The 23,687-nt window shown below is 36.6% G+C and overlaps 1 protein-coding gene across 5 annotated transcripts in view; it reads right to left on the bottom strand.

The window, feature by feature from the left end:
- Positions 1-23,687, bottom strand: part of gabrb1 (gamma-aminobutyric acid type A receptor subunit beta1) — a 40,184-nt gene that overhangs the window by 10,712 nt on the left and 5,785 nt on the right. For all 5 annotated transcript variants that reach the window (XR_007828947.1, XR_007828948.1, XM_051126017.1 and 2 more), the window contains exons 4-5: positions 9,792-10,012; positions 5,912-5,994 (exon numbers count right to left, since the gene is read on the bottom strand). Coding sequence is in view for 3 of the 5 variants with exons in the window: in XM_051126017.1 (XP_050981974.1) it covers positions 5,912-5,994; positions 9,792-10,012 (304 nt within the window). In the remaining 2 variants the exon portion in view is untranslated. The remainder of the gene's footprint in view (positions 1-5,911; positions 5,995-9,791; positions 10,013-23,687) is intronic.

A 23,687-nucleotide genomic window follows, 5' to 3' on the forward strand; every position in this document is an offset into this window, starting at 1 on the left:
AGTGACATGGTTTATGTCTGCTGTGATGTTGGTGTTGTGGTTTCTCCTTCATGCTGTGATATGCATCTCAGAGCTCTGACATGACAGCAGCCTCACAGGGCTACAGCTGTCTGCCCAACAGAGCAGACACCCAATTACAAACACTGTCTGTCACACCGAGAGAGACAAAGTGCAAAAGAGATGGAGCAAAGGAGATGAAAGAGAGCAAAAAAGAAAGAATGACAGAGTAAGACAGTCGCAGAGACTAAGAAAGATGAAACGGAGAGATTAGTCAGCACAGCCAGATTCTCTGCAGGTGTTTTTCATGATAAATGAGATGATGCATAAATGCATTATGATTACACAACTGATTGCACCAGTATTTTTGCTGCATTGCCGTGCAACTGTTGCTTGCAACTGCATGCAATACAGAAATTTCAGCATCTTTATGTAACACTATCAGTGAAAACTGGACTAAAAAAAGTTCTTCTCCATTCATACACACGCACAGTATTTTTAGTGCTATTAATTCAAAACAATAATGCAAAAAAAATTAAAACAATGATACCCCTTGGCTCATATGTAAATTACGTAAGAGGCAATTTTCCTACCTAAGGAGCAATACAAGTTTTAATTACTATATTTAACTCTTCAGAAGTAATGCCTTTCACATAATACATGTTTTTGATTTAAAAACAGCAAGTTGGATCACAAGTAACAGTGCAGGAGACACCCAGTGCTCAAGACGTGTCTTAAAAAAAAAAAAAAAAAAAAAAAATCACAAGACACAGAGCGCGTTTACACGCATGTTCTTAAGCCGATTATGCTTAACAACCCGAAAACGCATGTGGTCATGTAAACGCGGTAACCAGTGGCGTAACTTTGTTTTAAAAATTGGGTGGGACAGGAGTGTGTGTTTGGGGGGGGGTGCGGTTAATGTATTGACATAGAACAGGGGTGTCAAACTCAGTTCCTGGAGTGCCGCAGCCCTGCAGAGTTTTGTTCCAACCTTGCTCGAACACACATACTATGCAGTTTTAAATAAAGCCTGAAGGACTTGATTAGTTGGATCAGGTGTGTTTAATTAGGGTTGCATCTAATCTCTGCAGGGCTGCAGCCCTCCAGGACTGGAGTTTGACACCCCTGACACAGAACTAATTTTTAATGTGATAGTTTTATTCTTACGTGTACTCTAATAATATGTATTATTAGCATGGAGATAATTCATGTCAGTGAATAAATACATAGATACACATGAATTATTTGTATTCTCAAAAAGTCTAGTGGTAGAACTTTCATCAGGTGCGTTAGAGGTTTTGGGTTCTAATCTGCCCTCGCATTACTTTTTTCTCTTATTAAAATCAAATATGCTCATCAGTAATCAGTCTCAGCAACATCATTAAAGGAGAAGTCCACTTCCAAAACAAAGATTCACATAAAGAAATTATGTTTTCTGAGGAAAACATTTCAGCATTTTTCTCCATATAAAGGACTGATATGGTGCCCCGATTTTTAACTTCCATAATGCAGTTTAAATGCAGCTTCAAACGAGCCCAAATGCGGTTGTAAAGGGTCTTATCTAATAAAAAATAATACAATTTATATACTTTTTAATGTCAAACGCCTGTCTTGTCTCACTCTGCCTAAACTGTTTTTTTCCTGTTCGTGACAGTTAGGGTATTTCGAAAAAACTCCCATCTCATGTTCTCCCTCAACTTCAAAATCATCCTATATCTCTGTTTTACCTTTTTTGTTAAGGGTGTTTGATCTTCTTTGCATGTTCACTTTGCAAAGACTGGGTCTGTACTTCTGCAGCAATGTTGGATGATTTTGAAATAATTTTTGAAGTTGAGGGAGAAAATACGATTGGAGTTTTTCGACATACCCTAACTGTAAAAAGTATTTAAATTGTATTTTGTTTATCGTTTATCGTTTATCGTTTCACTAGATAAGGCCCTTATTCCTCAGCTGGGATCGTTTACAACCGCATTGGGATCGTTTGAACCCGCATTTAAACTGCATTTTGGAAGTTCAAAATCGGAGCACCATATCAGTGGAGAAAAATGCTGAAATGTTTTCCTCAAAAAACATAATTTCTTTACGACTAAAGAAAGAAAGACATGAACATCTTGGATGACAAGGGGGTGAGTACATTATATGTGAATCTTTGTTTTGGAAGTGGACTTCTCCTTTAAGCGATCTTTGAGGCGCTCACCGTTGAACACTGAACACGAGCCTCATTGAGAACGTTCCGTCACTAATAACATCGCAAAAAACGTTCAGCATGATTTCAAAAACAACAGTTTCCAGTGCCAGATCACATCTTAATTAACAGAAACAAATGTTAACACCATTAGTATGTCTGAGCTGCGAGATGTTCAAAAAAAGTGGTGGGGACAATATCGACCCTGGCAAAAAGTGGTGGGGAGAGGTCCCACCTGTCCCCCCCCATGATGGTAACCCGTTTTCTTTTATCGTAGTAAGGTCATAATCAGCGTAAGCATGGTCGATACAGGTAGTTTTTTGCCTCTTACCCCGATTTTGCGCGAGCTGTAAATGCAATAACCCGCTTACTGTTGGCTTATTGAAGTGCGCATGTCTGATACGTGACAGGAATGCATCGTTAGTGCAGACTTAAGTGCATCTAGACAGAGCAAATGCTTTGCAGTAAAGAAGGAAATTTAACAAAAGCAGACTTTCATGACTCAGAAAATGATGTGTTCTCATCTTGTGCAGAAAAAAGTAGAAATGGTTTAGTCAAAACGCTGTATTTATAACTGCATGAGTGAATAATATGAGCTGTAAGTTTCACGCTGACATGTTGCAAGCTTTTTTAACACCACAACTGACAAACATATGTAATACTGGGAGTCATGATTATATTTTGACGTCACTGAAATAACCTGATTTATTAATAAAGTAATGTAAACGCAGCTTACTTGCATTGTCAGGTTACTGAGGTGCATGTAAACGGGGAAACCTGGTTATTTTAATAAGCTGATATTTGTGAGTTATCAGCTTACTGGTGTGCATGTAAACGTGCTCACTGAAAAAGATGTTTAAAAAAAAAAAAAAAAGCAGTCAATACAACACCATGTCCTGCGTGAATGGCGCGTAAGTCTGCTCTGTGCTGCGTTTCCCATACAACAATGTAATTCGCCCCTTAACCACCATAGCAGGATGTATCTTTGGAAAAATTAACTGTAGTAACTGTCATGCATCAGTTGTTTGAACCACATATAGTTGTTGTTCACCAATATACAACTGTCGTTAATGATGTCACACAAGTGGTTGAGCAATAACTTCTGCAAATGTATTTGTTTGAGATCTAATTAAAGGAGAAGTCCACTTCCAAAACAAAGATTCACACATAATGTACTCACCCCCTTGTCATCCAAGATGTTCATGTCTTTCTTTCTTCAGTTGTAAAGAAACAATGTTTTTTGAGGAAAACATTTCAGCATTTTCTCCATATAATGGACTGATATGATGCCTCGATTTTGAAATTCCAAAATGTAGTTTAAATGCGGCTTCAAATGATCCCAAATGCGGTTGTAAATGATCCCAGCCGAGAAAGAAGTGTCTTATCTAGAGTAACGATTGGTTATTTTCATAAAAATAATACAATTTATGTACTTTTTAATGCCAAACGCTCGTCTTGTCGTACTCTGCCTGGACTGTTTTTTTTCCGGTTCATGAGAGTTAGGGTATGTCCTGAAATGTTTTCCTCAACATAATTTCTTTACGACTGCAGAAAGAAAGACATGAACATCTTGGATGACAATGGTGTGAGTACATTATCTGTAAATCTTTGTTTTGGAAGTGGACTTCTCCTTTAATGTCAGATTATTCCTGTACAGTGGAGATCAAAATTAGAGAAAAATCTAAAAACACTTGATTTTTTTTTTTTTTTAAATATTGTTAATGTTCATCACTCAAAATCTGAAGGAATATTAGCTGTGGGTATACCACTGTTCGGCAACAAAAAAAACAACATTATTTTGTGGAAAACACAGTGATCAAAATTAGAGAACAGTAACCACTGTAGCACAAAAGATTACAACCAAAATTTTGGAGTGCTACAGCTGTCAGAATTTAGAAGCTTTGAATGACTTCAGCACATCTGACAGTTTCTAAGCATGCGCTGGTGTGATCTTGGTCCACTCTTCTTGTTTCTTTCATAGTTCGGTAACTGTAGTGGGTTTTTTAGTCAAAACTGTTGCCAAGGATTTTCCAGAGATTTTTATATCAGGTTTAGACCAGGACACTGGCCTGGCCATTATTTCAATGTTTTTGCCCCCAAGGAACTGCTTTTCCTGTTTTGCAGTGTGACGGGGGCACTGTCTTGAAAATTGCAGGCTGATTGGGTGATGCATGCAGGGAAGGCACTGTATGCAACGTATGCAGGGATTGTACCATTGCTAAAGGAGGCTCTGAAAAATATTTGCATTCACCCTGCCGTGTAGATTAGAGGCCCAAATCCTGCTGCAGAAAACATCCCTCAAATCATGACACATCCTCCTCCACCTTTTACTGACTTCTTCACGTACTTAGGCTTCAGTCTTTCCTCAGTTTGACACAGAACAGATCGTTTCCCATCAGACCCAAATAAATTGAACTTGCTCTCATCACTAAAGCGCTTTCAGTCTGACTTCTCTTGAGGCCCGGGTATACTTCACATTTCGCATCCGCACCGCTTTCAAAGTATAATCATCCGCAAATGACTGTGGATTGCCAAGTTCGACATATGCACAGTACAATTGTTTGGATTCTTGCGTCTCTGCTGCCTTTTTCTTGCACATACGCTGTTGTACACACACCATCTATGCAGACTCAAAAACTTGCCTGCACGCGGACGGAGTGTGCGGTTATCCCCAAGACGTCCTGATGACGAAAATGAAGTAAGTAATTACCGAAGTATACTTTGGCCTTTAAACCTTCTTACCCTGTTTAGCGCTAAAGTGGCAAGCAATTCCAGCTGCAGTGTTGAACCCATTCGCCATTGAGAGTCTCTGCATTATCCTGTCTTCTTGTGCATTTGTCTTACATGGACAACTAGCCTTTTTGGGGGACTTGAATGAAGTAATGTCACTGTAAGCCTGCAATATTCGAGAAATCATAGATTTGGAACGACCAACTTCTTTTGCAATGGCTGACTGTGTCATCCCTTTGGCGTTCATCTGGACAACTTCCTTTTGCAGGGTTTCAGTCACCTTAGAGCGGCCCGCCATCTTGCAATCTCAGTGAAAATTGGAGGAATGCTGCAAGTTAATAGGGTTTGTCATATAATTAATGAAATTAGCACCAGGTGCCAGACTAACACCAGTAACTTTTCTAATTTTGTTATTTTTCAAATATCTAATTTAAGTTTTTTGTATTGTGCTTCAGAATACAGAAATCTGCTTAAAACTGCCCTTCTTTTCCAGTTAGGATAACTTCAAATAAGACTAAGCAGTCACCTTGAAATTTTGATCTTCACTGTAAATAACAAACATGACATCGGAGGAACTACTTTGCTATTTTTGTTCTCTGCTGTTTTGCTTTATTTTCAGATGTTTGATTCAATCACAGGTTCCTCTTACATCATACTGAGGTTCCCCTCGGTTTAGTAGAACATACTGTATTTGCCCATGCACACCCTTCAAAAACAAAGCTTTCATTTTCTTGACAAACTACAAGATTTAAAATGAAATCTGTGTAGATTGTACAGCATATTAGCTTGCTTATTTTACACAAAAGAATGTTCTATAGTACACCCATGTAGTAGTAGCTACAAACTGCTTCTCATCACTGGTCACAGAGCTGTAGTTCCAACCACACGACTTTGCGACTGTTTTTGAATATTCCTTGTGATTATACAAAAACATTGCGATTATACAATCAAGCCAACTTATTCATGGTTGTTAAAAGTTAAACAACAAACAGCACTTACAACTTTCAATCTCCAGTGTGCAGTTCTGCTCATCCAGTGGGTATCTGCGCAAATCCATCATACATGCAGCTGTGGTAGTTATCCTACAAATATGAGATGAAAAACAAAACAATTTTACAATCAAACAATTGCTTAGTGGCTCTACAGACCCTAACAATGTAAGTTTGACTGATCAAACACACATCTATTATTCTAGAAAATGTGAACTTTGTCCAGATGTCAGAGGAGGCAAGTGAAACATTTAAGCTGTACATTTCAGAGCAGATGGTGTTACAGCCACCTGCTTCCACCTGTAATGAGATTTATATTCAAAGCATTGGCTGCTCAGGAAAGCTTTGCAGAACTTTAATTCAAGCTGAACTAATATTGATTTGACAAGCACGTGTACTTCTTGGTATAACAAAATAACAAATGTAATCATCTCCCAATCAATCCACGTTAAGAGAAATAGATGCAAGTAATTGGCTGATAATACACACTAATGTTTGCTTATTGTCTATTTACATGTCATTGAAATGTTCTCTCACACTGCAGAAACACTGCGTTCCTTATACCACTCTCGTGTTTCATCCCTCTTTATTCCTCTCCTGTGTAATTGCCTTAACGCCGTCTCAGTCATGTCTGCAGCCCCTCTTTGAAATGCCTCTGGCTGGATCTTAATTACGCTGAGCTTTAATTAACACGGAAACACACACGTGGTGGCCCTTCAGTGCGTGACTGCTGCACTTTTAGACAACTTATGATGGAATTGCTTCTTCATTCTGCAGTCCCGGATGGTATACGGTTTTGGCATAAAAGCACTTTTTCCTGACATCCACAAAAGACACACTATGAAATACATATGCTTCCACCCCTACACTTTATTTTTACCTTATTATACTGTACTGTTTTACTGAGTGCCACAGAGAGATGGTTATAGAATCAGTTATCACATATATTTATAGACACACACTCATAGGTGCACACTGCTATAGAGCAGCACATGTCCATACCTCTCAGGCATAGTACATTAGATATAAATTATACAGTATTGAGCAAGATGGAGAGGGAGGGAATATCGGTCAGATAAAACCTGCACATCTAACTCTGCACTATGTAGGGAAAGAAAGATTGGACTGCAGCTTTCCCTCTGCAGAATAATATTAATCAAGATTTTTATTTTATTTTTTGTGTTTTGGCATATTTAACAATGACTAGTGAAATTTATTTCTCTTTTAGAAAGTCTTTAACATACCAGAACTGATACACTTTTTTCCCGTAATAGAAGTTTGAGAAGCAAAATTGCATAAGATATCAATTTTTTCTTAAAAAAAAAAAAAAAAAAAAAAAAAAAAAAAAAAGGAAAAAATTTATTCATTAGTGAATCTTGAAAAAATTATTATGGCTTCCGCAAAAAATTTTAAGGAGCACAGCTCGGGTGCATATTATCAACATATTAGAATAATTTCTGAGGGATTATGGTAGACTGGAGTAATAATGCTGAAAATTGCCATCACAAGAATATATTACATTTTAAAATATGAACATATAAAACAATTGTTTTAAAAATAATAATATTTTACAATATTACTGTAATACTGTTTTACTATATTTTTCTAATTTCTTTCAAAAACATTAAAAACCCTGAACTTTTGAACAACAGTATACATAATTTACACGATTTACATTTTCTGTTCTCTTACATATTTGTTTATGCTTAATTAACTATCACACTATTATATTATTTACCTATAATTATTGAAGTATTTATGATAAATGATTTAGACAAATCCAATCCAGGGTATAGATCCAGACTTTGAGCCAGGGCTGGGTATCCGATTTCGATTCACGAGCTCTCAATTAAATTTTTTTGATTGCATTCAGTGAATATAGTTTTAATACAAATGCTGTTGATATTTCTAAAAAAAAGAACAGTTAACATCAGTTTACAAATGGTGAATTAATAAAAAAAGAAATTAAGGGCCCTACACCTTATGCCATCTCCTGGACTAAGCGCGCTCATTGTTGTGTGCATATATGATTTTATTTTTCCCACCTGCAAACTCACAAAGAGCTCATAAAAGGCACTTTACCTCCTCATTGCCTCACCCCGTGCTATCATGTCGCATAGCGTCACATCTTGTCATTACTTCCTATTTTTGGTTCGTTTAGAAGTATTTGATCTGTGTTGCATTCATATTTCATTCAAACCGCAGCAGAGTTCGTTTGGAAGTTTGGTGCGCAGCGTTCACACTTAGGGTGTGTTCACACCCATCTTGTTTGGTTCAATTGAATCAAACTCAAGTTCGTTTCTCCCCTTGGTGTGGATCTTTTAGGCTGGTGTTAATACACAATACAGCAATTGCACTCGGGTGCGGACCAAACAACCAAGACCCAGCTGAAGAGGTGGTCTCGGTCCAGTTCCAAACAAACTCTGGTACGGTTGAATGAATGAGCCAATGAATGTATGACCCTAAGCACATGTGTGGTTTTGTTTACAGTTTCTGGTTCACTTGCAAAAAGGGCAATGTGAAAGCGAGCCGTACCAAAAAAATAATAAATAAAATCAACATTGTAGTTGGTCTGGACCAAATACAATGTGAACTAGTGGACTTTCCTGGTGTGAATACATACTTACTCAAATGAACCGCACTAACAGAGCAATCGCACCAGAGTTCGTTTTAATCGAACTAAACATGACAAGTGTGAACACACGTTTACACTGGCAGAAAAAAATCTGATTTTTTGGCCACATCTGACACAGATCGGAATTTGATGCACATGTGTAAACACAAAAATCCGCATGAGATCCGATTTTTTCGCATCCGATCTGAGCCGTTTCCAAATATGTTTTTAAATCAGATGCATATCCACTATCTGGACATCCAACCTACGTCTAAACATGCATGAACTTGGTTTCACCACTCCTGCCTGGCTATCGTATGCATGCTATTATTTTCAATTTTACTTTCACTTTTGAACGAACATGTTCAACAAGGAGGGTAGATGATTCTGATAAAAATGACACGGTACGCTATAGCATTAACATAACAAGAAAAGAGTTTGTAACCCTATTAAAGCACGAGATGAAATACAGTGAGTATGGTAAATCGTGAATTAGCTGTCATCATCAAAGCTTGTGCAGTGAAACTGCAATGACCGTAACCCACGAATCACTCTTGCGGTAGCCTACTTTATTGATGGCATAGGCTAGCTACACTGCTTTAAGTCAGATGCTGATTGATCTGTTCAAATCGAACACGACTTTATGCGCTCTGCAGACGGTTCATCCAGAATTCGAGGGTCAGTTGTTGCGCTCATTGTCATGAAAGCCAGTGGAATGATTTTATGCGGGAGATTAGTGTAAACATGGATATCGGATTCGAGGCTTGTCTAAAGTGAATGTAAACAGGCGGGCCAAAAAAATCTGATATGGTCAAATATCGGATATGTGCATTAAGACTTGCAGTGTAAACGCAGCCTTAGGCAACTGGCTCAAAAAGATCTGTGTTCCCCTGAGCAAAGATTGAAAACTCCAAATTGTGTTCTTCCAGAGGGCTTCTGCACCAGCCAAGCAACTGCCATTGAGATGAATAGGATGCTAACAGAATAGCCTGGTTCAGTCAGGGCAGACACAGACTCATCTTTCTTTGGTAAACAGAACCTATATTCCCTGACTGAGACAGGATACACATCTCTCACTGGGCTTTAAATTCTAAAAAAGCACCATCAGGACAGCCAAGGGAATAGGGTCAGCCAAAAATACAGCATACACATCATGCAGACAAAGACAAATGTAAAGATACGCACGCATAAAAGAATCCAAACATTAATCTAATGCATGAGAGAGAGAAGATGCAACACAAAAAAAAGAAAGATGCACAAACACAAAATCACTGACCTCAGGCCGTAGAGCACAGTCCCATCAGGATGCAGCCGAATCATGCGGTTCTTCACTGTGACCCCGTGGACAAAAGATTTCTTGTCATTTATGAAGTAAGTATCGGGCACCCAGAGTTGATCAGCCACTCGGTTATCCAAAGTAAGATTGAGAGGAATCCCTGTGTAGGACAGACGCTTATCACGCCAAGACTGCTGGAAATACATGGTGATGGTATAGTCCTGAAAAACAAACGCAAAAACGGTTCATTTCACCCATTCGAAAGTATTGGTCAAAGTGCATTTGATATAAAACTTTAAAACAAGTGGCATTTATTCATTGTAATTCAACACAGATTTGTTTTCTGCTCACTGATCTATATTATAGACATATGAAATGTTATGAACTTGCCCCTTCATAAATCCATACTGACTTCATACATCAACTACAAATCACCCCAATACCAAAAATCAAAGTTTTTTGTCATAAAAGCTCTAGAGTCGTTTTGTTTTATGTGGAATGTTTAATGTGGTTTGAATTTAATGCAATGAAATTCATTTTTATTACTTTTAGGCACTACTTTAAAGTCAAAAATGTGCATGTACAAAAATAAAAAAAGCTAAATGAAAATTGAACGGGTTTCTAGTGGTTTTAACAGTGAAAATGTGCATTAGCATATGCAAACAAAAACATATGCACTAAAATGTATCACTTCTGTCCATCTCGCTCCCCTTTTCAGTCCCCATTTGCAGTCTCAGGGAGGACATGTGCATCCTTCTCTGACATATCTAAGTGGATGGCAACCAACTCGAGGGCTAAGCTTTCCTTCCCCTCAGCCAAAACCTCGCTAACCCAGTTTTTCTCAGCTGAAGGTCATACAGCCATTGCCTCCAGATGTGTAAAAGCACAAAGCATCATCCAAGATGACAAGTTCTGCTTTGCAGACAAAACAACACAATTATAATAACAAAGAGGTCCTGGTTCTTTATGATCAACAATAATATAAGTCAGTGAAATAACCAACTTAAACAAAGCTAAATGAGATCCCGTTCCAACCGTACATCCATATTTCAAACGCTTCTCCGCTCTCAGTAATTGCCACTTACATGACTGTGCACTTCATTTAGGTTTGCTGTGAAAACGAAAGAGTCTCTTAAGATCCCAAATGTGTTGGGACTAACTGTAAAGTCAAAGGTTAGACTAAAAACGCAGTCACATTTGTACAGAAGCTTCTGATTGAACTCCATCCCCCAGTCGCCACGTTTCTCAGCTGAATAAGTGGTGAAACAAATTAAGTTGAGATCCCATTAAACCAACATGATAAATGAGAGTGAAGGTTAAACAGACAGAGTGGATTCGCTCTGTCTCTCACAGACACTTACAAACCTCTATAAAACAATCACAGCATCAGTCTGTGTCTGTTTTAAGTCACATTTTAGATTGACAGATAGAAGCTAATGCAGTCATTGAAGTTGAGATTGTAAGTTATGATGTTATTATTTTAATTGACAAGTTTGCATATTTATGGTTCTTTGATGCAAAAACAGTATATTGGTTCCAGGTAGCTCTTAAAGTGACAGCAGTCTAATATTCCTGCTGTCTGTCATTCATGTTAATCAAAAACATGAAAACATGAGAAAATCTTATATCTTCGGAGGGATTGGCATGGTAATGTACATGACAGTGTAAATGTATTTGGTCTTGGCAGAATAGTTCTGCGACGCTGCTGCTGCTGAGACTTGCTACTGCCAATACATCCACAACATGCTGCTAACATATATGAATAACCCCAACAGCATACATGAATCACCTTGTAGCAGATCTATACAGGTGAAGCTGGGGAAGGTGGAGGGTTTCAGAGCAAACTGTTTACAGCTAGCACTAGTCATATATTTGAATGTTGAGCAGTGAGCTCATTGGCTACTGATACTGGAGAGAACCAATTAGCTGTGCCATGTGATAATGATGTCATTAGGTCAGATTGAGTTAGACCTATTGGGATTGCGCCATCTAGAGTTTCATGCCAGAACTCTGTATGGCTCATTCCACAAAATCAGTGCCTTTTCCACTTGGAAAAACTAAAAAAAATAAAATAAAATACGTTTAATCAATATTTTTTGAATATCCATGAAATGAAGACACCTTAAAGTAACAGGAAATTCTATTGTGCCATCTCAGGCTATGTAATTGATTATTTTATGACTATTTTTCTACACCTCATGTTTTGGTACTTTTGTCAACCCTAAATACTATAATTTAATTAGAACTATACCAAGGGTGACCATTAAAATGTTTTTTTTTTTTTTTTTTTTTTTATTAAAAAAATGAATTTTACACACTCTTTAAAAACAGGTTTATTTTTTATAGGAAAAATGGATACTTATGCCAAGAATATTGCTTAACATATATGCAAATGTGATTTTTAAACTATTCTGCCTTGGTTTTGCAAATTAAAAGTCCTGCTGAAAAAGAAAAATCATACTGAGGGACAAGCCAAAAACCTTACCAACATAAATGCTATTTAAATTATTTAAAATAATATTTAATTGACCTTTTTGTTGTAATATTGATGAAAGAATACATAGTATTGTTATGTTTTTAAATTGCACATATATTTGTTGTTATATGAAATCTGTTTAATTATTTCTTAGGGACGCAAAAGGCACCGATTTTGTGGAATGACGCATACATTTAATTTACACAATGACGAATATTTTATTTTACAATGCATGTAGCATTTCTTATGTATTTGTTCTACTGTAGTTTTTTTGTCCTATTGCTTGTAATTAGTTTCTTATTCTTATTTATTCACTGACTACTTACTTTGTCTTCAGTGAGCTTCAGTTTGTTTTTTTCTTCATTTAGGCTAATATTAGTTTTTGTGATATTGACACTGGTGACAAAAATTTGATTTCTTTCTTTTTTTTTTTTTTTTTTACTCTGAAAGTTATAATACTAATATACTTATAATAATAATACTTATAATACTTTTCACTTTCTAACATTCAACCTCCCCTCTTACAACATTTCATATCCTCAAGCTTTTATTTTGGTGAAATATTGGTGAAATTATGCGGATGTAAATAAACGCATGTTAAACTTTGTGAGAAGCAGCTGCATCCCTATCATAACAAATAATCATACAGTGGAAGTTTAGAAACAATCATGAAAAACTTTTTTTTTTTTTTTTTTTAATATTAAATATTTTCTTTGTACCTGTCCATGTTGACATTATTGCTGTGATGGAAACAGGACAGTTCCATCTCTCGCAGTTCCAGGTTCAACTGAAAAGCATGAAATCGGTGCTAAATGCCATGTGCACTTTACTGCCCTACAGTTGTTAGATACAAACTGTGTAAAAATATAACAGAACAAATTAGACTATCTGTCCTGTTGTGGCTAAAAATAAAAAAAATGTAAAATACATTATTACCGACTGAATAAATGTTTTTTAAGCAATTTAATTTCTCTGATTTTCATTTTATCATAAGCATTTGAATAGTGCAACAGATTTATATATACATTCTTGTGATTTAGGGCAGTATCCGTCATGTTCCTACGTTTAGTACATTGTTTGCTGCAATGCAGTAAAATTTGATCCTATCAATATTAACCCAGGGAATATGCAACATCTTTCATTAAACACATAAAAGGAACAGTGGTGGTGATTAAAAATGAAAATAATTTTGATAAAATTAGTATTCTCTAGTTGTGTAATGTACTAAAAGCACTTCAGATGTTTCAGTTGCCCTGCAGGGGTGCAGGTAAGTCCTGTCCCAGCACTACTACTTCTCCACACTCATCTGTACCGCAAAGTCTCTGTTAAGATTCTTCTCACAGAGCGCACGCACATCATCCAGCACAGTTTGCAGATTTAAAACTGCCTATGCAATCACTTCATAACATGCCTTTGGGGAAAAAAAAGATCCTAAAAACATTTTTTATTCTGAGACGATGTACTGCATGTATCCATGTCCCTTAAACTGAATCTTGCTACTAAGATGACTGAGATCTTGTTAAAATTAACAAGCAACAAGAACTTTGGGATCCTTCAGGAGGGACAGATGTAACATGCAGTTTTGTACACACTTGGTGTTAGGAATAATAGTATCTGTGATACTTTCTCCTTGTGATCAAATACAGCACAAACACTAAAAGAGCAAAACATGATTTTTCAGAAATTATTCTTATATGCTGATTTCTTATTATCAGTATTGAAAACTGTTGAAAAACTGCTTAATATTTTTTGTGGAAATTGTGATTTTTGTTCAGTATTCTTACACCAATTATGATGTATAATACATTAGTTACTACTGTAATTATTACTATTCTATATTTCTGTGTAAATAGGTTATAAAGCAATTCTCACATACATTTTAATATCAAAAGATCAAGGAAATGATATTTCTCATAATATCACCGTTTTAATAAAATGCAAAAATACTCTTCAGATGGGAAGGGCACAGCCCCATGAAGATGACAACATCTGAGTGTATTTACGTGAGTGCGGTAGAAAACCAGAGAAAGCAAAAAAGCGAGACAGAAAGCGAGAGAAATGTGAAAGAGAGAGAGGATGGGTGTGCCTCAGGTTCGCTTAGGACAAATGCCTCCTTCAGCTTCTATTATTAGAAGCAGCTGTTGCCCCTGACAACCGCTTAAAATCATCACTCCAGCACCTCAACTTCTTCACAGAGCACTCTGACAGATACACACACAAACAAAAACACAATCACAAATGCTAAAGGAAACACAACATCGTACACATATACACGGTATGGAGGCCACACTTACTGTATCACAGCCCTATCTGACAGTGCGGTCTAAAATGAACTCATTTCACTGTGCCCATCACACTGAAGACATCACAGAGGAACAGAAGAATAGAGGCTGAGAGAGATACTCACTTGAGAGGAACACAACAGGATTAAAAGTAGCGAATAAAAGAAGAAAAAATGGAAAAAAAAAGAAGAAAAAAGAAAAAACTATGAGACTGAGGACAAGGACAGCTGGAAAGAAAATCACTGCAAAACAATCTGCTTTGGTTTGACGCAGGTTGCTGCAGCATTATAATCAATGTGAATTCAGACGTTTTTTAATCGACTACTTTTTTTATTAAAGTGCTCCTATTATGCCTTTTCAAATATTATCTTTCATGTAGTGTGTCATGTAGCTGTATGTGAACATAAACTATCCGCAAAGTTGTGAAGCCGACAGTGCGCTATAAATAAAATTATTGTCTATCAAAAAAAAGAGTCGGCTCACATTTGCCTGAACGAGTCGTCAGGAATTCGAATCTTTTTCTGTTACGGCCATACGTCACTAAGTAACACATTTGCATAATGTCCGCCCACGTTCTACATCACAAACAACTTGCCCACCCATAAACAGTAAAATTCCCATGTGGTTTACGTCATGTCAAGACGACGCTGTATCCTACACTGTGAGAGTAAATTTGTTTTATATTCACTTTCAAAAGATGAATCTACAATGATTGTATTTTCAAATTAGTTGAACTTTTGTTGCTACACTCTGAAGGGCTGCACTGAACCCAACGACCAGTGCAGCGCTTTCCGCCTTCGGTGTGAAAGCCACTTAATGCATTATACAATGTTGAAGTTTACAACATAGAGGTGTGCCCGGTTCGCTTACATACAGTGGATACGGAAAGTATTCAGACCCCCTTAAATTTTTCACTTTTTGTTATATTGCAGCCATTGCTAAAATCATTTAAGTTCATTTTTTTTCCTCATTAATGTACACACAGCACCCCATATTGACAGAAAAACACAGAATTGTTGACATTTTTGCAGATTTATTAAAAAAGAAAAACTGAAATATCACATGGCCCTAAGTATTCAGACCCTTTGCTCAGTATTTAGTAGAAGCACCCTTTTGATCTAATACAGCCATGAGTCTTTTTGGGAAAGATGCAACAAGTTTTTCACACCTGGATTTGGGGATCCTCTGCCATTCCTCCTTTTCTGTGTTTTTCTGTCAATATGGGGTGTTGTGTGTACATTAATGAGGAAAAAAATGAACTTAAATGATTTTAGCAAATGGCTGCAATATAACAGAGTGAAAAATTTAAGGGGGTCTGAATACTTTCCATACCCACTGTAAGCGAGCACTTTCCACGGTAGTCCATGCTAACTTGTCCATCAGTCACTTCAACCGTTTCATCATCAAACTCCAGCTCGAACTGGTAAGGTAAAAATCAATGCCATCTTTCCTATGTATTGACAAGTCTCCAGGGCACACGCTGTACGTGGTAAACCAATCATAAAGGACTGCGCTATCTGACCAATCACAGCAGTGCAGCCTCACGGAAACGAGGGATTTAGAGAGACTGATTCTCTGAACTGCTTCGCACGAGTCGTTTACTAATCATTTAGAAATGAGGTAAAATTAAATCTATTTTTGGAGAAAACTGAAGTGTTTTTTGACCTTGCATACATGTAAACCTGTTTTAGGAGACTCATAAAACAATATTAGCAACCTTTAAAATGGCATAATAGGAGCACTTTAATTGAACGATATCCAACCTTTTGAATGCCGCCATGATCGATTCTAACTTCCATTTGGGAATCCATCATGGCGGTGTCTATTGGCTACTCAGGAAAAGGGTGGATATCGTTCAATTAATTAAAAAAAAACAATCATCTAAAAAAACGTCTGAATTCACACTGACTTGTGTTGTGGTCTTCATAGAAATCCATGTTAAAATGTGTCAAAAAAGATTGACTAAAATAATTAAGGGTGACTTATCATGAAAACCAGACTTTTTCCATGTTTAAGTGCTATAATCTGGTCCCCAGTGCATCTACCAACCCAGAAAATGTGAAAAAGGACAACTCAGTAACTTCTCTGCAAGCATGTGAAAAAAAAGCCGCCACTGGACGTGGTAGAAGCTTATAATATTACCGCTACTTAATCTGCACATTTCCACCCATGGCGCCACCTTCTAACGCCATGGTGAAAGTTCAAGCAAAGTATGCTAAGTGTTCTGTTGTTTGCTGCACAGATGAGCACAGAACACTATTTACAATCCCAGCCTCAGAGGAGACAAGAAAGCAGTGGATTTATTAATTTATTTACAGTATATTACGCTGCCACACAAATCAAATATAAACATGTAATTTCTTTTTCTCAGCTGTTTACCTTCACAGACATAACCGATTTTTTTGTAACTCCTGTGTGTTTTTAACATGAACCTGTGTGTATTTGACAGTTTAAGCACAATAAAACATGAAAGAGAAGTTTAGTGAAGTTTAGTTTAGTGCTTTGGATTTGTGCGCTTAGAAAACCGTATATCAAAAATTTCAACTGATATGGCTTTAAAATGCATGATTTCAGCACGACAGACATCAAAACCAAACAGATGTTTTTTAGCAGAGTATCTGAGGTACGAGCTGTAAATTCACAGATCTGTTCTGAAAAGGGGGCAGGGGAGCAGCAGCTCATTTGCATTTAAAGGGACATGAACGTGTTTCTGCTTCCGCTCAAAATAGGTATTTTCAAAATGATACAATAAAAGATCTTTGGGGTATTTTGAGATGAAACTTCACAGACATATTTTAGGTAGACATGAGAATTAGTTTATATATTGTAAAATGGGGCATAATAGGTAGGGTTAGGTATCAAGAACTGGCTCTATTTGGGTATTAGACAAGACTGTAATTTGTTCAGTTGTATGTATTTATGCTATTGCTCATTTATTTTCTTGTTCCTATTTTATTACTGACTGTTTACTTGTCTTTAACAATTTAATGTTTGAAATTTATGGTATTTTTTGTTAAAAAAATAGACAAAAATTATTTTTAGTCGTAAATGTTCTGTAGGCTGCTGATTTTTTCTCATGTTATTCAGCTGCAACAGAAAGCTTTGTAAAAATACAGAATAAAAATGTTTGACCTAATTTTTTCTTGACTTTTTTATGTTATTGGAATTGGAATCAATAAAATTCAAACAATTCCCAACCCTAATAATACATATAATTTAAACTGAAACATTTTCAATACAACTAAATATAAAAATGTACGCAGGGTTAAGCTGTGCTGTTGTTGCAGCAATAAACTTAAGAAATTCTAGTGACATTAAAGCACTTAAGTTAAAATACTGTGTGTGAAATAATTATTTTGTGGACAAAATTCCTATGACAGGTGAGTTACTGCAAAAAGGCAGAAACTCTGGCGCCATGTGCATTTTAAAAACATTTTCATATGTTTAATGTTACATTATCAGTTCGGAAAACACATTAAGTTGAGAAAAAACACGAGAAAAAGGCTTAGAAACAATTTTCACTCAGAAATTGCTAGTTCATTTTACAAATTATTACAAAGAAATGGCAAATAGCACACTGAATTAAATATGAAAATTCCAATTTTAGAGCCAAACTCTAGATGGCACAGTCTGATGGGTCCTTAATGTAAACTGATGATATTCACAGCATTGGCATAAGCCACGACTGGCACAGCACGACTTGGCATAAGCTGATTGGTTCGTGTTATATACGAAGCCAATGTGCTTACTGCTTTACATTTAAATGCTGGTTAGCATTCACTAGAGCATTTCACAGTTCCTTTCACAGTTGCTTTCAGAGTACCTCTGAGAAAAACCTCCACCTCCCCAGCTCCACCTGTATAGATCTGCGACAGTTTATTTTATATGCTATTTGTGCAAGAGCAGTATGTCGTTTTCAGGTTTTTTTAAATATGACAGGAAAGTAGAGAAGTGACAGGAAGTGAAGTGGGAGAGAGAGGGCGGGCAGGATTGGGAAAGGTCCACGAGCCGGGACTCGAACTCGGAACGCCCAGAGCACAATGCTGCTATATGTCGGTGCACTGCCCACAAGGCTACCAGCACCGACGAGCAGTATGTCTTAAATACTCACAGCACCGTATTGCTGTATGCACTGGCAATAGCAAGTTCCTCTACTTGCCTGCAGCAGCAATAATCTACAACTACTGCAATAACCAACAGTTCAGCAGCAGCACTGTAGCAGATCTATTCCGCCAAGACCAAATACATTAATATTGTTATGTCCATTACCATGCTCAAATCTTCAGGGTGCTGTCATAATAGAATTAACATAAAATTTAACTAAAAAGACTGGAATTTACAGATAAAAAGCTAAATTTACAGATAATGTACTCATCCCCTTGTCATCCAAGATGTTCATGTCTTTCTTTCTTCAGTCGTAAAAAAAAGATTGTTTTTTGGAAGAAAACATTTCAGGACTTTTCTCCATATAGTGGACTGATATGGTGCCCCAAGTTTGAATTTCTAAAATGTAGTTTAAATGCGGCTTCTAACAATCCCAAATGTGGTTGTAAACTATCCCAGCCGAGAAAGAAGTGAAACGATCTGTTATTTTTATGAAAAAAAAACTCCCATCATATTTTCTCCCTCAACTTCAAGAATAATTTCAAAATCATCCTACATCGCTGCAGAGGTACTGACCCAGTCTTTACAATGTAAACATGTAAAGAAGATCAAACACCCTTAACAAAAAAGTAAAACAGCAATATAGGATGATTTTAAAGCTGAGGGAGAACATGAGATGGGAGTTTTTCGACATACCCTAAACCGACATGAACCGGAAAAAAGCTCAGGTAGAGTAAGACAAGACGACCGTTTGACATCAAAAAGTCTATAAATTGTATTTTTTTAATAAAAATAACCAGTCATTTCGCTAGATAAGACCCTTCTCTTGGCTGGGATCGTTTAAAGCCGCATTTAAACTTCATTTTGGAAGTTCAAACTTGGGCACCATAGAAGTCCACCATGTGAAAAAAAATGCTGAAATATTTTCCTCAAAAAACATAATTTCTTTACGACTGAAGAAAGACATGAATATCTTGGATGTCAAGGGGGTGAGTACATTATCTGTAAATTTTTGTTTGTCTCCTTTAATCGTTCTCAAAACAGTGGTACAAAGCATTATTTATACTTTGTTCCCGGAACATTTTACTGAACCATTACGTTCCCCATAATGTTTGTAAAGAACAACATTTCACATTCCTTCATGTTTTCTCTAACATTCAAATTTCAAAGCAAAAATATATGAATGTTCTGAAGACCTTAAAAAATTAGTTGCATTAGTTGCTACGTTACTTAAGAAAAGGAAAGATGAAACTAGGGCCGTCACTAACGATTATTTTGGTAATCGAGTAATCTCTCGATTATTCTGATGATTAATCAAGTAATCAGATAATTATAATTCATTTTTTGTAGTAATAAAAATAGAACATATATAATAGCAATGAGGCAATAATAAAATATCAAAAGCTCAAAAAAAAAGTTCAAATAAAGTATCAAAAGCAAGAAATCATATGATTTTATTTAACAAAACTGTTAAAATACATAATGAATTATAAATAGAGCTAATGTACATTATGCATTATAATAAATGCCTACAGAGGACACCAACGGCCTAATGATTGTTTCACACTTTACTGCACAATCTAATCAGTGTTTAAAGGGGTCATCGGATGCCCATTTTCCACAAGTTGATATGATTCTTTAGGGTCTTAATGAAAAGTCTATAATATACTTTGATTAAAAATTCTCAATGGTTTTGTAAAACAACACCCTTTTTACCTTGCCAAAATCAGCTCTGCAAAAATCATCTCATTCTAAGGGGTTGTACCTTTAAATGCAAATGAGCTCTGCTCACCCCGCCCCCTCTTCTCTCTGTGGAATGACGATCTTGTTTACTTTAGCCGCGTTTAGCCGCTAAACTTCCTGGATCATGAATGATTCACACGAACATAGACAGATATATGTAGATCGGGAGGCGCATTCCCTTCACAAACAAATGTAATCCACTGCATCTTCAGCGGCTCAGATGTCGTAAATGACCACTATGTTCATTATTACATCCAGCAACACAACACCTCAATCGCTCAATTGGAGATATTCTTGTCTAACGTACATCCCTGCTCCGGCATTGAAACAAGGAATGTTACTGGACTGTGACAGCTGGTCTGAGGTAAGAGCTCATGTCAATCAACTATCGTGGGAGCGGCCTCTGGTGTGATGGCACACCGACAGGCATCTGAGAACAGCTCGATTTGAAAAAGGGGATATTATTTTTACAGATTAATTAAAAACCACTGCATGGATTTTTATCATTATAGGGTAGATTTGTACATACACTGCCAACACACATTAATGTTCAAACAACATGAAAAAGTTTGCATCCGATGACCCCTTTAAACTTGGCTCAATAAAATCCACTTAATCTGTAATATTTGGCCATTTCTCTATGATACAAAAGCTACAGCCACTGTAATTTCTTGAATATGTGGACATCAAAACATGTAAACTCAGAGTGAGGGGTTTAAACTTTTATTTTGAAATCACGATGAACAGTTAGCATATTGAGAAAGATAATGGCGTATTCTCCTGTGTTTGTGTAGGGCTATAAATGATTTACCTTACAAAACTAATGAAATAGTGCACGTTGTGTTCCCAGATGAACGTTATAATAAACCCAAACTCACAACATCATGCAGAGCTGGAGTTTTAGACGCTCTACGCATGTAAATGATAACAGTTTGTGTAGCAGCATTTACTGTGAATGGAGCCGCTCTGAGACGCCCACACGTAACCTACATGCACGTAATTAAAGCGCACATATTAAACCTGCATCGCATATATATTTTTTTAATCATAGCATTTATAAACTCCAAATAGAATTATGCTTTTTCATGATTTTTAAATGGGTTTAATACGTGGAATGCGCCACTTTTGGTATTTTGCCGATTACTCGACACAGGCAATATGCAATCAAGGATTTTTAAAAATCGAATACTCAAACAGAATTGGGGAATCGTTGCAGCCCTAGATTAAACTATTATATTTATTACTATGGAGACCCTTTTTTCCCCTTTGGAATATAATACTCTGATTAATCAGTAACAATAAGACCTAGAATGTGAACCGGGCAAGTAAAACTAAAGTCTATTTTGCCACACTAGTTATTAGTAAAAACACCAGCATCACACTGCAGCCGAGAGTCCACTTCTCACATCTTTTACTGCAAACTTAACATCCTCACACTGCAGTCATGACATGGTGAGCGAGGGCAACTGAGGTAACCAGCAGTGTACATTAACAATCAATGCAGGAGCGTACAAGAGCGGGCTATGAAGCTGTGACAGCACTGAGAACAGCTGACCTTCTGCAATATTCTTATGGGAGCTGCAGTAGATTATCTTTTAGTTTAACGCCGTTTCCAAATTGGCTATTTAAATTCTGCTTTTTCTCACTTCTCCGCCAAAATCACCTTTCTGTTCTTGTGATAAGGTTCGCAGTGCTCTCTGAACCTGTGATTTTCTGAGCTATAAAAAGCAAAGAAACAGAAAACACATCTGTCGATATCTGACACTTCAATCATGAAGTGTTATGAAAATCATGTCAGAGTGTATGTGCGTGTTCATTTCAAGCAAACAAACAGGAGAAAATGGGATGAGAGAGTTTGCAGAGAGGCAAATAGTGTTCAATATCTGATTTTCTAAAAGCACTTGGGATGCACTGATATTAAAATTCTGGCTGGTAGCAATACGCTGATAATTGTTTTCATTTAATGGATGACAATCAATAAATCACTGTTATTAAATTGCTTACCTGCTTGCTTACAATTAAAAACAAACTAGAAAAAACTGTTTTAAATGCTACAAGCAATTCAGGCTTCACATTATAATATTCAAAAAGAAAAAAATAGTATTACTACATTATTAGTGTTTCTACAGATTAAATGAGCATCTAGGTAATCTAAAATTAGGTATTTTCCAATATCTGCAAATATATGCGATAGCGATACGGTAAATTAAAAATGAATATGGTACACTGTAAAAAGTGTCAACTTGCAGTTTCTATTTCTATATAATTGAAGCTTTAAAATTGTTTTCTTGATGTATTTCTAGATGTATGTGGATCCAGTGATTTTAAAACATTTAACCATATAGATGCTGAATCTTATTTTGAATCACAACAAAACTTGATTAAAGGGATAGTCCACCCAAAAACAAATCAAGTTTGGTGAGATAGTTTCTGTCATTTGTGTAGACAGCAGAGACTAGCATGAAAAGGTGTAGCTTTTTAAGGTATAGTTTACCCAAAAATGTCATTCCAAACCTGTAAGGACCACTAATGTCACAGACTGTTTTACAGAATCAGAAACCTATCAGATTTTATCAGAAATATCTTAATTTGTGTTCCGAAGATGAATGAAGGTCTTACGGATTTGAAATGACATGTAATAGTAATTAATGACAGAATTGTCATTTTTGGCTGAATTAACCCTTTAAAGGGTTCATCGGATGCTAAGTTCACTTTTACATGTTGTTTGAACATTAATGTGTGTTGGCAGTGTATGTACAAATCTACCCTATAATGATAAAAATCCATGCAGTGGTTTTTAATTCATCTGTAAAAATAATATCCCCTTTTTCAAATCGAGCCATTCTCAGATGCCTGTCGATAGTTGATTGACATGAGCGTTTTACCTCAGATCAGCTGTAACAGTCCGCCCTCTTTGTTTCGATGCCGGAGCAGGGATGGAAGTTAGACAAGAATATCTCCAATTGAGCGATTGAGGTGTTGTGTTGCTGGATGTAGTAATGAACATAGTGGTCGTCATTTACTCCCGACATCTGATCTGCTGAAGATGCAGTAGATTACGTTTGTTTGTGAAGGGAATGCGCCTCCCAATCTACATATATCCGTCTATGTTCACGCAAATCAGTCGTGATCAAGCTTCACTTACAGCAGAAGTGAGTATAAGGTTTTTTTATGAATCTTTGTGATCGTCTTTCCTAATAATGTGCTAGTTAGCAAGTTTAGCAGCTAAACGCGGCTAAATGCGGCTAAAGTAAACAGGCTCGTCGCTCCACAGAGAGAAGAGAGGGGCGG

Source organism: Labeo rohita, chromosome 13, assembly GCF_022985175.1.
Source record: "Labeo rohita strain BAU-BD-2019 chromosome 13, IGBB_LRoh.1.0, whole genome shotgun sequence".
NCBI classification, from domain to species: domain Eukaryota; kingdom Metazoa; phylum Chordata; class Actinopteri; order Cypriniformes; family Cyprinidae; genus Labeo; species Labeo rohita.